The sequence below is a fragment of the Heptranchias perlo genome, chromosome 11 (genome assembly GCF_035084215.1).
Source record: "Heptranchias perlo isolate sHepPer1 chromosome 11, sHepPer1.hap1, whole genome shotgun sequence".
Classification (NCBI taxonomy): domain Eukaryota; kingdom Metazoa; phylum Chordata; class Chondrichthyes; order Hexanchiformes; family Hexanchidae; genus Heptranchias; species Heptranchias perlo.
The window spans coordinates 50,431,921-50,448,409 of NC_090335.1; the positions used below are offsets into that span (position 1 = coordinate 50,431,921).

Below are 16,489 nucleotides of genomic sequence, written 5' to 3' on the forward strand. Positions count from 1 at the left end.
TTCTATAAAAATCTACTCAACAATTCCATTGACATGAGATTATCTACTTCTAGCAGTCTTGGTCTTTCTTCGAAAGGTAAATTATACTAAAAACCCTAGCGTCAGTTTAGATGCCGGCTCACTCTAGTGCTGTGTGAAGGTTGGGCCCTGAAGGTAAATTCCCCCTCAGTGTTTAAAATGGTGAAAGGATGGGACAGGGTAAGTAGAAGCAGATTGTTTCCAGTAGTTGATGGGTCTAGAACGAGGGACCATAGATTAAATGTAAGAGCTTTAGACCAGCAAGCAAGAAAACATTCTTTGCACAGAGTTGTGAGGTGAATTCACTTCCAAGGTTAGTGGTTTAGGCAGAAACTATGGGGGGAGTTTTAACCCCTAAGAATGGGTGGGTTGGGGGCAGGTGGATAGTTAAAATATTTGATTTTTGAAGCGCGACCACAACCTGGCTCTGACACGCCCACTTCCGGTTTAACCCAAAGCATTTGAATGTGTGCGCGTAACCTACTCGCCGCATTTGGGACCTTAATTAGTTCAGTCGGGCGGGTAATTACGGCATCAATTAATGTCCTTGTGAGACATTAAGCAGGTGATTTTAAATTAAATTTTACTTAACTTTAAATTTAACGCCCCCAGCGCGGGTTTGTCGAGGCTCGTGAACCTCCCCAGTGAAAAGGAGGCGGGAAGGGCCAGATCCACGAGGTAAGTGTCTTTATTGCAGTGCTTGTGGGCCAGGAGGAGCAGGAGTGCTTACCTGCCGCCATCAGACCCCCACGATCGGCCGACCCCCACACCCCCAGATGTCCGACCCCCCCTCCCGACCTCTGACTCTTCTCCTGACCTCTGACTCTTTTGCTGACCTCCAATCTCCGACTCTTCTTCTGACCTCCGATCTCTGACTCTTCTGCTGACCTCCGATCTCCGACTCTTCTGCTGACCTCTGATCTCGGAATCCTCCTGACTTCCGATTCTTCTACTGAATTCCGACTCTTCTACTGACTTCCAACTCTTATCCCGACCTCCGACTCTTCTGCTTATCTTTGATCTCCGAATTCTCCTGACTTCCGACTCTTCTCCTGACCTCTGACTCTTCTGCTGACCTCCTATCTCTGACTCCACACGACCTCCGACTCTTCTGCTTACCTCTGATCTCCGAATCCTCCTGACTTCTGACTCTTCTCCTGACCTCTGACTCTTCTGCTGACCTCCGACTCTTCTGCTGACCTCCAATCTCTGACTCCTCCCGACCTCCGACTCTTCTGTTTACCTCTGATCTCTGAATCCTCCTGACTTCAGACTCTTCTCCTGACCTCTGACTCTTCTGCTGACCTCCAATCTCTGACTCCTTCCGACTTCCGACACTTCCGCTTACCTCTGATCTCTGAGTCCTCCTGACTTCCAACCCTTCTGCTGACATCCGATCTCTGACCACTCCTGACCTCCTACTCTTCTGTTGACCCGATCACCTCCCGGCTCGGGATCTTCTCCACGCCTCCCCTCCCCCGGATGTCCTCCACGGCCCCACAGGCGCAGTGTATATGAAATGCAGAAAGCAATGGGTCTTTTTGAGCCTTGCACACACTTGGTCCGCCGGCTGTGAATGCACTATATGTTGACTGGCTGCATCGGGTGTGCTGAGCACCTCAGACAGATCAAAGGCCTCGAGCCTCTGTGCCCAATAATAAGGGGTGTCTGCTGTCTCAATATCAACCCTACAGTGTCTTCCTGCTGCATAAGACAATAAAAAGGAGCCCAGCGCACACTATTAATGCACAAAACAAGGAGTAGGAATTGAGTCATGCTATAAGAACATGGACATTTGTAATTTGTACTTACAAATGAAATAATAGAATTTTGCCCAAAAACCTTTGCGGTCTATGTTCACACATAAACATTTTGCCACAGGCTACAATAATGGTGCATGTTTCATTCTCTGCACTAATTTTAACACAGATGTGAACATGAATGAATGAATGAGGATAGCTCCGATTTAGAAATGAACCATTCTTTCATTATTAACCAATGCCTACATCCCCCGATGTCCTCCACCATAACCCCACCACCACCGCCCCCCCCCCCCCCCCCCGAGGTCCTCCACCACCCCACTCCCCTGATAACCTCCACCCCCGATGTCCTCCAGGCCACCCCCATGATATGCTCCACGGCCCCCTCCCCACCCTGATGACCTCCACGGCCCACGATCTTACCCTCCCTCCTCTCCAATCCCTGGCCTTCCCGCCCGACAGCCTACCAGCCTATTAATCTGGCTGGCTGTCACACAGGAAACCTGGAAGCAAAAATAATTGCCTTCAATTCAGTTGCGATCGCACTCGCTTCACTTCCGAGTTTCCCACGTGGAAACCTACCCACCCACTCTCTTCCCGGATCCAGGTCAAAATCATGCCCTATGTCAAGATTAGATTGGATAAATGGATGAAGCGAAAAGGGGATGAAGAGCTGTGGGAACAGGGTGGGTAAATGTGATCCGGACTATTTGCTCTCCTAGAAGGTAAATGCCAACACCGTCTGGTTGGGCCGAACGGCCCGTTTTCTTGTTGTGCATTATATGTATGTATTTCTCGTTCCCGCCCATGCCTTGCGTGTATTGACTTTTTAGTCGGCTAAATGTGTATGTGGGACCTGCCCCTTTAATCGCACCAGTAATTGCAGGTGCCTGGAAATTTGCAAAAGCAGAAAACCCGGGGCGGATCAGTTTTGGATTGAGGATCTTTCAGAACTTGAATTTTCTGGCACTGCACAGACTGCATTCGCGACCTGTTTTCTTTTGTCTCCCTTCTGCAATCATGGAGTTGATTTGTTTGGCGGTCATGGTGGTCGTCTTTTATTTCGGCTTCTTCTATCGCTTTACGGGGGGTTGGACAAGGCCGGTGATCCGAGAGAAGGAGAAAGCGGACGGGTCGCACCGCGATGATTTGAAGGACATGGTAAGTGACCCAGGCCCAGGAAAGAGTCACACCAAATGCGGCTGGGCAATAGCTCCGCTTCCAGCTCCTTTTAACTTTTTGTATGTTTGCATTTTCTCCGTTTAGATTTTTCTACTTCTCTTTTTCATTTATTTTAATTATTTTGTCCCCCTTCTATTCAACCCCACCTCTAAATGTCTTTTTTCCTGATACCTTTACTTTAATGGACTTTCTAAAATGTCAACATTTCTTTTCCCCCCACCCCAGCGCAAGTAGATCAAGCCATAAAAAGGGAAAGAATATAAAAGCAGGAGATAAGATTTTCCTTTCCTGGTGCTAGCCCATAAATTATGAGATTTATTGAGTATATTTTCACAACTTGCCATGGTGCAATTTGAACTAGGACCTCTGGGTTGCTAGTCCAGTACCATAGCCACTAAACTACAGTACCCTATTAATTGGCTCAATTTAACTCACTTTTTGGGTTGGCAGTTAAGGTTTCAGACCCATTCCTGGAGTCCTCTGTATTAGTGAACTTAGCTCAAGTTGCTTCCCTTCCCAAATTTGGTTCTGGAAGTCTGTCCCTGTAATGGACACACATCACACCAGTGATATTTTTATGTGTATTTCATGCAAATGTCATCACACAACATATGTAATGATGTCATTAGTGTCCGTTGGATCCACTAACAGCAGGGAAAATTCTTACTGTAGGTCAGAATCTAGTAGAAATCAGATTTTACCAATCCAGGAATTTATCAATGGAAAACTAAAAAAGGTCTGCACTTATTATAGCCTTTCATTACAACAACAACTTACATTTATATAGCACCTTTTTAATGTAGTAAAATGTTCACAGAAAGGTTATCAAGCAAAATTTGACACTGAACCACATGAGATATTAGGACAGGTGACCAAAAGCTTAGTCAAAGAGGTAGGTTTTAAGGAGCATCTTATAGGAGGAGAGGTAGAGAGGCGGAGAGGTTTAGGGAGGGAATTCCAGAGCTTGGGACCTAGGCAGCTGAAGGCATGACCGCCAATAGTGGAGCGATGAAAATCGGGGATGTGCAAGAGGCCAGAATTGGAGGGGTGCAGAGATCTTGGAAGGCTGTAGGGCTACAGAAGGTTACAGAGATAGGGAGGGGGCGAAGCCATGGAGCAATTTGAAAAAAAGGAAGAGAATTTTAAAATCGAGATTTTGCCAGACTGAGAGCCATTGTAGGTCAGTGAGCACTGGGCCGATGGGTGAACAGGACTTGATGCAAATTAGGATAAGGGCAGCAGAGTGTTAGATGAGCTCAAGTTTATGGAGGGTGGAAGATGGGAGGCCAGCCAGGAGAGCATTGGAATAATCAGGTCTAGAGGTAACAAAGGCATGGATGAGGGTTTCTGCAGCAGATGAGCTGAGGCAGGGGTGGAGATGGGTGATGTTACAGAGGTGGAAGTAGACCATCTTGGTGATGGAGCAGATATGGGGTCAGAAGCTTATTTTGGGGTTAAATAGGACGCCAAGGTTGCGAATGATTTAATTCAGCCTCAGACAGTGGCCAGGGAGAGGGATAGAGTCGGTGGCTAAGGGATGGAGTTTGTGGCGGGGACTGAAAACAATAGCTTCGGTCTTCCCCATCTATATTTGGAGGAAATTTCTGCTCATCCAGTACTGGAATTGGACAAGCAGCGTGACAAATCAAAGGCAGTGATGGGGTCGAGAGAGGTGTTGGTGAGGTGGAGCTGGGTGTTGTCTGCGTATGTGTTCATATGTTCAGAGTCTTGAAGACCTCTATCAGATCACCCATTAACTTTCTCTGCTCCAGTGGAAAAGTCCTAACTTATCACATCTCTTCATAACTAACCCCTCATCGCTGGTAACATCCTAGTGAATCTATGCTGCACCTTTTCTATTGCTTTTATATCTTTCCTATAATGGGGTGCCCAAAACTGTACTCCAACTGCAAGTTAACGTCATGTACAAGTTCATATTATTATCTCCTACTTCTGTATTCAAGCACCCCTGAATACCAAACCAAGGAATCTGTTTGCCTTTATTATGGCCTTAGCTACATATGCTGCCAAATTTAATGACATCCATCTGCACAAAAAGGTCCTGCTGCTCCTTTACTTTATTGAAAATCTTACTATTTTTAAGGTATATTTCCTTTCTGTGTTTTTATTACATAGAATTAGATGCAACAGGAAAGATAGAGAAAGAAACAGTAGCAGACAGGAGATGAGGCAAGAAACAAGTTACTTGCAAGATGACAAGCTGTGTGATTAGTTGTAAGATAGAAACTAACTTGCCCTGACTGCCAAATGGAAATGTGCCAGAAAGAAGAAAACAACAAAATGAGTGATCAAACAGTTAGTGGTGATGTTCACTCTAATACAAATCCAAAGAACTAACTCATAATCCCAGATATAAAGAGATCCAGAAAATCACTTTTCACATGGATAAAGTTGATCAAATAATTTTGCTTTTTATTAAATATTGCTGGTTGTGGTCCAACTGTCACTCATTGACTATTACTATCTGGACTATTTGATCATATCTTGAGAATTAAATGGGAGAAAATAATAAACTTGAGAGACTCTTAAATGCTCATTTTTTTTGTACTCCTTGTTTCAGCCAGCTGTGCGTCTGTCTGGTCTTGCACTGAAAATAACCGCACATCTATCAAACACAGTAAGTGAATATATTGAAATTGGCCTGAAGAAAGCGATTATTCAAGATGGATTCTGTAGCTTTGTTTTTCTGGCAATGTGCTCATAATGAAACAAACAATATTTTCAGCTGAAAGAATTATTGATTTAATGTTTATCCTTTCATTTGTGTGGGAGAAATAAAAACTTTTGTGTTTCCTTAACTTTTCATAGTACATAACGATTGCTGTGGAAATCCACAAGAATAATGTCTTCAATACAGCAGCAGACAAGTTTTCAGTTGTGGGGAACTGTAAACAAGGAGCTGGGGTGTGAGGCTATAATAGTTCTAGATACACATTGAGTTTAAAAATTAAATGCCTTATAAGCTGTTGTTTAAATAAAAACATCATGTTGAAAACATTTGTTTAAGCCTCCTTCCTCTTGGAGTTTAACAAATGATACAAGTGTCTTGTTTTTTTTATTCGTTCATGGGATGTGGGCGTCGCTGGCGAGGCCAGCATTTATTGCCCATCCCTAATGCCCTTGAGAAGGTGGTGGTGAGCCGCCTTCTTGAACCGCTGCAGTCCGTGTGGTGAAGGTTCTCCCACAGTGCTGTTAGGAAGGGAGTTCCAGGATTTTGACCCAGTGACGATGAAGGAACGGCGATATATTTCCAAGTTGGGATGGTGTGTGAATGAATCATTAGGAATTTTTGCAAATATTTTGCACAAATTTGTGGCTGTGTTCCACAAATGATACTGCAGAGATGGTGTAAAAATAAGGTTCTAAATTTTTCTTTCAAAGTTAAAACACTGAAAAATAATAGTAACACTGCAACTCTAAATTGCCCTATTGTATCAGGTTTCCTTTTTTTTATAGAGTACCAAACACATTCAGTATGCCCATTGTAGAGATTATAACGACTCAAAGTACAATGGCCCAGAATTTGCTATCAAAATAACGGTGAGGCTAGTGGCGCTCACCGTTATTTATGTGCAAATGCTACAGCAACTTCAAGCAACGGCAGATGCGAGGTTAAATGTGAAAATCCAAAAGTTGCTGTCCAAGATGCGCTGCTCCGCTGTTAGCCTCGCGAAAACGGCATCTCGCTGCCTGACTCACCGTTCAAATGCATTGAACGGCATGAAGTTCCTGTATTTGCACGGTAGATATGAACTAAACTCACCATAGAATGTTGTCATTTCAAGTCTAAGTACGCTTTTAACAATGTGATAAGTGTTAATTACTGACCTCTGACGCTGAAAATTAACTATTACAAGTGTGGAGTCTCATTCCTTTAGGTTTTAATTGTGGGCGATTTCTTTTCTTAATTTAAAAAAAATTTTTACTTTTCCTTTCTTTTTTTCTCTCAATCCAATCTTTCTTTCCTTTATTTCTCTTTCCGTACGTGATTTTGACATTGAATTCACCCATTCTAACTTACACTTCCTTCTCAGTCCATGCGCTGTTAATTTCACAATCCTTCAATCTGCTTAGTTAAGGAGATACACAGTTACTTGCCCTGTTCACTCAGATCCCAGATGCCCTGTAGAGGGCGCCGTGCCGTTTCCCTCTCGCACTTCCAGCAACTTGCGGCACAAAATGTCATCGAGATTAAATGGACAAAGGCAAGTCCAACCAACAGCGGACACCGTTCATTGCCCTGCTCCAGCAAATTCTGGGCCATTACTATTTGCCAAGTGTGGCTTGGGCTGTGGGGCATTTAAGGGTTTGAAATGTTAAAGTTTATCTTGGTTTGTGACTAGTCCATTACCCCTATCATTTGTAAAGGTAGGTTTGATACCAACCCAAAGTGGTGAGTTAAAGTCTCTTCTTGTCTTCTGTATAATGAGTTTGGGCAGTCTTATCCCATTTCTTAAAGGGGCATGCTCACAGCAAAAACTGCTTACAAAATGGCAATCCCAATTAGAGAGGTCACAAGGAGCTTGTGTGGGAAAAGGAAAAAAATAATAGGAGGTGGCGCTCTGAGGATGCGGTAAGGCACATTGTTAGGTTGTAATAGAGGCAGCTTTATTCTGCATCTGGCTGGACTGTACCTGAGCTGGAATGCTTGATGGTGACACTGAGTGCCAGAAGTAGAAAATTGTTCTCCTTCATTAGCATTAACATTCCTCATCCTGGTGAATATGAAAATTTATCAGTGTCTGCTTCAAAACCTACCCAGCTGTAGTGGCAAAAAATGCTAACGAAATGGCTGTAACAAAACTCCCACTTTACGGCAGAAAGTGGAATCTATTGGCCTTAATAACTCGCTGTCCACCTTCAGAAGTCTCCTTTTTGACCATGATTTTGTTCACCATCCCAGTTTTTACTCTACCTACTGCTTACAGTTTAAAGCTCTCTGTAAAGCACTTTGCAACATTTTGTAATGTGAAAGGTACTATATAAATTTAAAACCTTCCTATTCAGTATTGTAATATTTTTCATTAGTGTTTCACAGTTGTAATCTAGATTTCCCTGCCGTATAGTTTACTACTGTAAGGATTATAATTTTTTTTCATACACCTACATGTGGCACAGGGTGAACAGGTGAGAAACTTTTTGACATTGCCTGTCAGTAAAATAATACAGTATCTTGACAAACCCATAAATGTGGACAGTATCTTGCAAATCTAAAAAAGCTAAATCTGCTGAGCAGATGAAGTTGTGAACTGTAACTTTCCATTCTGACCAGACTCCTGGCAGGGTGCCACATCCACTGAAAGTTCATGTTGGAAATTTGTTTAAATTAGTGGTCGGAAAATAATGCGTAGTATGTGCCTGAATTTCTGATATGTGCTCTTGGCTGAGACTCCCTGCTGGAATGTGAAGTCATAAAATTACTCCTGTCTCGTTGTTTGAAGTGGGATGTGTGGACTAGATGAGGGAATGCTTCCCACCTTGTATCCAGTAAGAGAATCATGTGTCCCTAATGCAATGGAGAGCTTATGGTATAATTTTGAGTCCTACATAACTGTCCTTATTTTAATCCTTATAGGTTGCATAGTGCATAATCATTGAATCAGTGTCCTGTTTAAGGACAGATTTTGGATTGTGAACACTTTAATGTGTGATCTCCACCAAAATGAAATGACCTTCATCTCTCCTGAGTGGTGTATGTTTGAAGCCCGATCCAGCGATGAAAGGACTGTGCTCAAAAATATTGTGCTACCCATTGACTTTTTTTACTTTTATGACTTGGGATAAACAGCCGGTCTTTCTCAAAAGAGCAATTTCCAGTTTAATTAAATAGAACCAGCACCTGGATTAAGCAGCTGTTCCAAACCCAGACACAATTGCTGCTTAATATGAATGTAACATTTTTGTATTTGTCATCCCATCTGAAAGGTCTCAGGACAAGGAAGCACATCCTAGATCCTTGTTAGCTGGTCCTGTTCTGACAGCTAGAAAGCAATTAAATGCCACAATTTGAGTTCTGCCCTATCTTGCATATGGTAGAAATGATGCCAGACACACACATATCTTGGTGGATCGTCTGGCTTTCTCAAATGACTAGTTTGGTTTTGACTGTGCTTTCTGTAGTATATCTTGAGCTCTTAGGTTTCTCAAATAGGTTTGTTAAACATGGATCAGTAGATAGGTTTGTATGATCCTGCTGTAACTATCCCCAGACCGCCCCAGCTTGTTCTTTCCAGTCTATTTTAGGGCAAATCCATTGAGGACTGCACTAACAATAGCAACATACCAGTTACAGTCTTTCTCACTAACAACAGTAAAAGCAAAGTAGGAAATCTGCAGAATGACTTTCTCATTTTCTATTCAAGAAAATTTTAAGATGTTTGTACGACATTTTAAAAATAAAGCCTGTAACTATTGTTAGTAGATATCTGGTAATAATTTTACCCGTAACCATGTCCTGTTTGCATCAGGCAACTTTTTCCCAAAGTATTAGCATAGCCTTAGGGCCACTACAGGGTAATAAATATTTTTTTCCACATTTGCCAAATGTTAAATGACTTTCGGGTGAAGATTTGTTGGAATGTGAATAGCCAGCAGCTGAGGATTCAATTTGCTACTGTTACTTAAAATAGAACCACAATTTTTTAAAGCTTCATTTAAGCAGCACTATTACTGTAATAGTACTCCCACAAACTGTATGCAGTAGCTGTCAGGCTGGATTATAGAGCAAACCCAGAGAGAGAGCTCTGAATTGCATCTAACCTATGGGGTGCCTCACCCAAGAGCACTCATTTTATCAGAGAATAAAAATGTTATGTTTCTTAGAAATCTCCAGTCTTATTTTAATGTTTTTCTTCATCAGTTCTATAATTTAATGTCATTGTGTGTGGTTATTTTTCAGATCTTTGGGCAGATGGTTTTGGTTCCACTGATCATGAGGTACAGTATTTGCACATGTTGTGATCAGAGTGTATACCTGTGTTATTTCTGAGTATTCGACTGTTGATAATCTCATAATTATTAATCCTTCGGTATGGATGACATCACATGTCAATTATTTGGACTATGTGGCCATTTGAGGTCACTATGACAATATGTGTCAGTGGATTTAAAAAAAATAAAATGTCCCATCAACTCCACCACAAAGGGGCTTCATTGGAATGCCTCTAAACGTTTTTATTTAGAAAACTTGCCATACAAGGTAAAGGAAAATTATATCACTGTAACTGCACCAATAGTGCTACAATATAGCAGAGTTTAGAAGAAAGCATAATGATGCTGTAGGATCTCTCAGCTATGAGCTGTTTATTCTGAGGCAGGAATGAGATATTTCAATTTACTTGATTAGTTAATGGAGCCAGTAAGCTTACTTGCTTACAGTACTGCTTCATTCTGTTGTCTGCTTTATGTATTATAGATAATTATGTTTTTGATGATGTATAAACTTTGTAAATCACTGCCTAGGTGAACCTGTCTACTTTGATTTATCACAACCTTCACTATTTGCTTCTTTCTAAGCTATTATTACAATATTCCTATATCTACAAGCAATTGTAACCTAAATCAGGAAATGGTTGTGTTTTTTTGTTCTTAGAATGACTTCTATATCCGTAACCCTGAGCCAAATAATTATTCTGCTGCAGAGAAACCGATTTCCCCTAATCCCACCCTCTGCTGAAGCACACCTGCAGGCCATTGAGCAGTCTATCATTTAAAACAAATTGTAAGGGAGGCGATTTCTAAAGAGGATGAAAGCAAACATGAGTTGGTAATTCATTTTTTTTCCCAATTTCTCTCTCAAATTACGATACGAACATAGGAGAACAGATTACCAGAAAAAACAATGCAGTTCATTTGGCTGGTGCCAAAAATTAATATATCTCAATCACCCAGTTCCTAAATATTTATCCAATTCTCTCACGTTTTTCATGCTGTCTGCAATTGTTCACATTAAATGCCATTTTACCATTCACCAGCCCACCTAGATTACTTGCTTTGCTTATTCCCTATTGTTTGAATTCCCCCCCTCCCTTCCCCAGTTTAGTGTCTGCAAATTTAGGGTTCTTGACCAATTGTTCTAGATGACCATCCAATATTGGGCCCAGTAACTCTAATTCAGACTTCTTTTCCTATTTCTATACTTGTGTTCAGATCACCTTTAACTGTGATCAGTGCATCAGTATAGTTATCCTGGCACCACGGGTAGCTCTGCTGCACAGGCTGGGAGGAAAAAGAGTGGCAGAGCTATAGTGATAGGGGACTCAATTGTAAGGGGAATAGACAGGCGTTTCTGCGGCCGCAACCGAGACTCCAGGATGGTGTGTTGCCTCCCTGGTGCAAGGATCAAGGATGTCTCGGAGCGGCTACAGAACATTTTGGAGGGGGAGGGCGAACAGCCAGCTGTCGTGGTGCACATAGGCACCAACGATATAGGTAAAAAAGGGGATGAGGTCCTAAAAGCAGAATATAGGGAGTTAGGAGGTAAATTAAAAAATAGGACCTCAAAGGTAGTAATATCAGGATTGCTGCCAGTGCCACGTGCTAGTCAGAGTAGAAATAGGAGGATATTTCAAATGAATACGTGGCTAGAGGAATGGTGCAAGGGGGAGGGATTCAAATTCCTGGGACACTGGAAACGGTTCTGGGGGAGGTGGGACCAGTACAAACCGGATGGTCTGCACCTGGGCAGGGCCGGGACTGCTGTCCTAGGAGGAGTGTTTGCTAGTGCTGTTGGGGAGGGTTTAAACTAAAGTGGCAGCGGGTTGGGAACCTGAGCAGGGAGAGAGAGGAAAGCGTAACAGGAAGGGACAGAAGGTATGGAGTAATAGGTAAAGTGTTAAAAAAGGAAAAAGCAGGAACTAAGCGTCACAAAACAGATTTGAAAGTTCTTTATCTGAATGCACGTAGCATTCGTAATAAAATGGACGAGTTAACGGCACAAATAACTACGTATGGGTATGATCTTGTGGCCATTACAGAAACATGGCTGCAGGGTGACAACGACTGGGAATTAAATATGCCAGGGTATTTAACAATCAGGAAGGACAGGCAGGAAGGAAGGGGAGGTGGGGTGGCTATGTTAATAAAGGAAGGAATCACTGTAATACAGAGAAATGATATTGGGACAAAGCATCAAGATAATGAAACAGTTTGGGTGGAGATAAGGAATAATAAGGGAAAAAAAACATTAGTGGGCGTAGTATATAGGCCTCCTAATAGTTGCAACTCTGCTGGAAGAAGTATTAATCAGGAGATAGTCGGGGCATGTAATAAGGGAACAGCCATAATTATGGGGGATTTTAATTATCATATTAACTGGACAAATCAAATTGGGCAGAGCAGCCTTGAGGACGAGTTCATTGAGTGCATCAGGGATGGATTTCTTGAGCAGTATGTAACTGATCCTACAAGGGGGCAGGCAACCTTGGACCTGGTCCTGTGTAATGAGTCAGGATTAATTAATAATGTCCTAGTTAAGGATCCCCTTGGAACGAGCGACCACAACATGGTTGAATTCCATATCCAATTAGAGGGTGAGAAGGTTGATTCTCAAACAAGCGTACTGAGCTTGAATAAAGGAGACTATGATGGTATGAGAGCGGAATTGATTAAAGTGGACTGGGAAAATAGATTAAAGGGTAAGACGGTACATGAGCAGTGGTGTTCATTTAGGGAGTTATTTTACAACTTTCAAAATAAATATATTCCACTGAGGAAAAAAGGGTGTAAAAGAAATGACAGCCATCCGTGGCTAAGTAAAGAAATCAAGGATAGTATCCGACTAAAAACAAGGACATATAAGGTAGCCAAACTTAGTGGGAGGATAGAAGATTGGGAATTCTTCAAAAGACAGCAAAAAGTAACTAAAGGATTGATTAAGAAAGGGAAGTTAGATTATGAAAAGAAATTAGCAAAAAATATAAAAACAGATAGCAAGAGTTTCTATAGTTATATAAAAAGAAAAAGGGTGGCTAAGGCAAACATAGGTCCCTTAGAGGATGAGACCGGGAAATTAATGGTGGGAAACATGGAGATGGCAAAAATGCTGAACAAATATTTTGTTTCAGTCTTTACAGTAGAGGACACTAAGAATATCACAACACTGGACAAACAGGGGACTCTCGGGGGGGAGGAGCTAAATACGATTAAAATCACTCAGGAGATGGTACTCAGTAAAATAATGGGACTCAAGGCGGATAAATCCCCTGGACCTGATGGCTTCCATCCTAGGGTCTTGAGGGAAGTGGCAGTAGGGATTGTGGATGCTTTGGTGATAGTTTTCCAAAATTCCCTGGACTCAGGAGAGGTCCCGGCAGATTGGAAAACTGCTAATGTAACACCGTTATTTAAAAAGGGTAGTAGGCAGAAGGCTGGAAATTATAGGCCAGTTAGCTTAACATCTGTGGTGGGTAAAATTTTGGAGTCTATTATTAAGGAGACAGTAACGGAACATTTAGATAAGCATAATTTAATAGGACAAAGTCAGCATGGCTTTATGAAGGGGAAGTCATGTCTGACAAATTTGCTTGAGTTCTTCGAGGATATAACGTATAGGGTGGATAAAGGGGAACCAGTGGACATAGTGTATTTAGACTTCCAGAAGGCATTCGACAAGGTGCCACATAAAAGATTATTACTTAAGATAAAAAATCACGGGATTGGGGGTAATATTCTGGCATGGGTGGAGGATTGGTTATCGAACAGGAAGCAGAGAGTTGGGATAAATGGTTCATTTTCGGACTGGCAACCAGTAACCAGTGGTGTTCCACAGGGGTCGGTGCTGGGTCCCCAACTCTTTACAATCTATATTAACGATTTGGAGGAGGGGACCGAGTGCAACATATCAAAATTTGCAGATGATACAAAGATGGGAGGGAAAGTAGAGAGTGAGGAGGACATAAAAAACCTGCAAGGGGATATAGACAGGCTGGGTGAGTGGGCGGAGATTTGGCAGATGCAATATAATATTGGAAAATGTGAGGTTATGCACTTTGGCAGGAAAAATCAGAGAGCAAGTTATTTTCTTAATGGCGAGAAACTGGAAAGTACTGCAGTACAAAGGGATCTGGGGGTCCTAGTGCAAGAAAATCAAAAAGTTGGTATGCAGGTGCAGCAGGTGATCAAGAAAGCCAACGGAATGTTGGCTTTTATTGCTAGGGGGATAGAATATAAAAACAAGGAGGTATTGCTGCAGTTATATAAGGTATTGGTGAGACCGCACCTGGAATACTGCATACAGTTTTGGTCTCCATACTTAAGAAAAGACATACTTGCTCTCGAGGCAGTACAAAGAAGGTTCACTCGGTTAATCCCGGGGATGAGGGGGCGGACATATGAGGAGAGGTTGAGTAGATTGGGACTCTACTCATTGGAGTTCAGAAGAATGAGAGGCGATCTTATTGAAACATATAAGATTGTGAAGGGTCTTGATCGGGTGGATGCAGTAAGGATGTTCCCAAAGATGGGTGAAACTAGAACTAGGGGGCATAATCTTAGAATAAGGGGCTGCTCTTTCAAAACTGAGATGAGGAGAAACTTCTTCACTCAGAGGGTGGTAGGTCTGTGGAATTTGCTGCCCCAGGAAGCTGTGGAAGCTACATCATTAGATAAATTTAAAACAGAAATAGACAGTTTCCTAGAAGTAAAGGGAATTAGGGGTTATGGGGAGCGGGCAGGAAATTGGACATGAAGCTGAGTTCGGATCGGTCAATGCCCTGTGGGTGGCGGAGAGGGCCCAGGGGCTATGTGGCCGGGTCCTGCTCCGACTTCTTGTGTTCTTTAGATTTGTGGTTGGGATCAGATCAGCCATGATCTTATTGAATGGCGGAGCAGGCTCGAGGGGCCGATTGGCCTACTCCTGCTCCAATTTCTTATGTTCTTATGTTCTATTCTGTTTTTCCTGTAAAGGAAGACCTGGTTAGATGCAAAAAATGTTCAGTTAATATGAGGTCACTGTCTTTCAAGCATATTCTCGTTTAAATGTGCCATGAAAATCATAATGGGGAGGTTTAATTTGTTTGCCAACCTCCAAAGCGATCCATTCAAAGTGAAACCCAGGTGGTACAAGTGTGGTAATAATCAACGGCAACTGGTAGAGCAACACAGTGCTCCAGAATCTAATGTGTGCCATAATGCCATTGTATGCATCAAAATTGCTTTTGGGCCAATGGTCTATCCCTGGTAAATAAATATAACTTGCATAGCTATATTCTACTCATCATACATAGTGGGTACTCCCTTTTCCTCTGCCACTGAGGGTAATACTATGTTTACATGACTTGTGTATAGTGACCATCTAGTTTCTTCCAAAACTTGTAACAGCATGGTTAGTGTGACCTGGCCAGCACAAGTCAGATGTTAATTAATTTCACTTATACTAGCTTGGTAAGTACTGCACCCATTGGCTCCCCCACCCTCTCCTCCAACAACAAGTGTGAGGACCTCATGGATTACTTTGTCATTAAGATTGAGACTATCTGTTCAGCTGTCCTGAGTGGGGTGTCCTAGGTTTCAGTATTCGGATCCCCTACTGTTTTTAAGGGTGCATTCACACTCACAACTGTAGTGTTGGTGCGAAGTGGTTTGGGTTTCACGTTGACGCCGCAGTCATAAAGTAGATGCAGCCTGATTTCAGCACCTGGGCTTGACCTGACATTAAAAAAAGTTGTCGTGAAACACTCTGGAGTTGGGAGTCAGTTCAGGCCTTGGTACACAATTTACACTTTGCACCAACATTAAACTTGTGGAGTGTGAAAGCATCCTAATTTACATTAACAATCTGGATTCAGAAACTTAATGCAAGTTGGTTACATTTTTAGATAATGCGAAACTGGGAGGAGCAACTACATCTGAGACACAAACTCAATAATGATAATGAGTTAGACAAAATATGAGTGGTAGTGTTTTGGGAGCAAATCACATGCTCTACATCATGGTTAGGAATGGTCTTTGTCGCAGAAGGAGAGAAGAGGGAAAAATAAAAAATAATTGAACAACAAGGCCTTTGACAAGGTACCGCATGGTAGGTTGTTACATAAGGTTAAATCTCATGGGATCCAAGGTGAGGTAGCCAATTGGATACAAAATTGGCTTGACGACAGAAGACAGAGGGTGGTTGTAGAGGGTTGTTTTTCAAACTGGAGGCCTGTGACCAGCGGTGTGCCTCAGGGATCGGTGCTGAGTCCGCTGTTATTTGTTATTTATATTAATGATTTGGATGAGAATTTAGGAGGCATGGTTAGTAAGTTTGCAGATGACACCAAGATTGGTGGCATTGTGGACAGTGAAGAAGGTTATCTAGGATTGCAATGGGATCTTGATAAATTGGGCCAGTGGGCCGATGAATGGCAGATGGAGTTTAATTTAGATAAATGTGAGGTGATGCATTTTGGTAGATCGAATCGGGCCAGGTGTTGGGGAGAGTTATAGAACAAAGAGATCTAGGAGTACAGGTTCATAGCTCCTTGAAAGTGGAGTCTCAGGTGGATAGGGTGGTGAAGAAGGCATTCGGC

The 16,489-nt window shown here is 42.3% G+C and overlaps 1 protein-coding gene across 1 annotated transcript in view; it reads left to right on the top strand.

The window, feature by feature from the left end:
- Positions 1-2,694: 2,694 nt before the first annotated feature.
- The window catches only part of LOC137327316 (uncharacterized), a 54,294-nt gene continuing 40,499 nt past the window's right edge, over positions 2,695-16,489 (top strand). Inside the window, exons 1-3 of the mRNA XM_067992999.1 lie at positions 2,695-2,939; positions 5,542-5,598; positions 9,880-9,917. Coding sequence (XP_067849100.1) covers positions 2,799-2,939; positions 5,542-5,598; positions 9,880-9,917 — 236 coding nt within the window. The 5' untranslated portion in view covers positions 2,695-2,798. The remainder of the gene's footprint in view (positions 2,940-5,541; positions 5,599-9,879; positions 9,918-16,489) is intronic.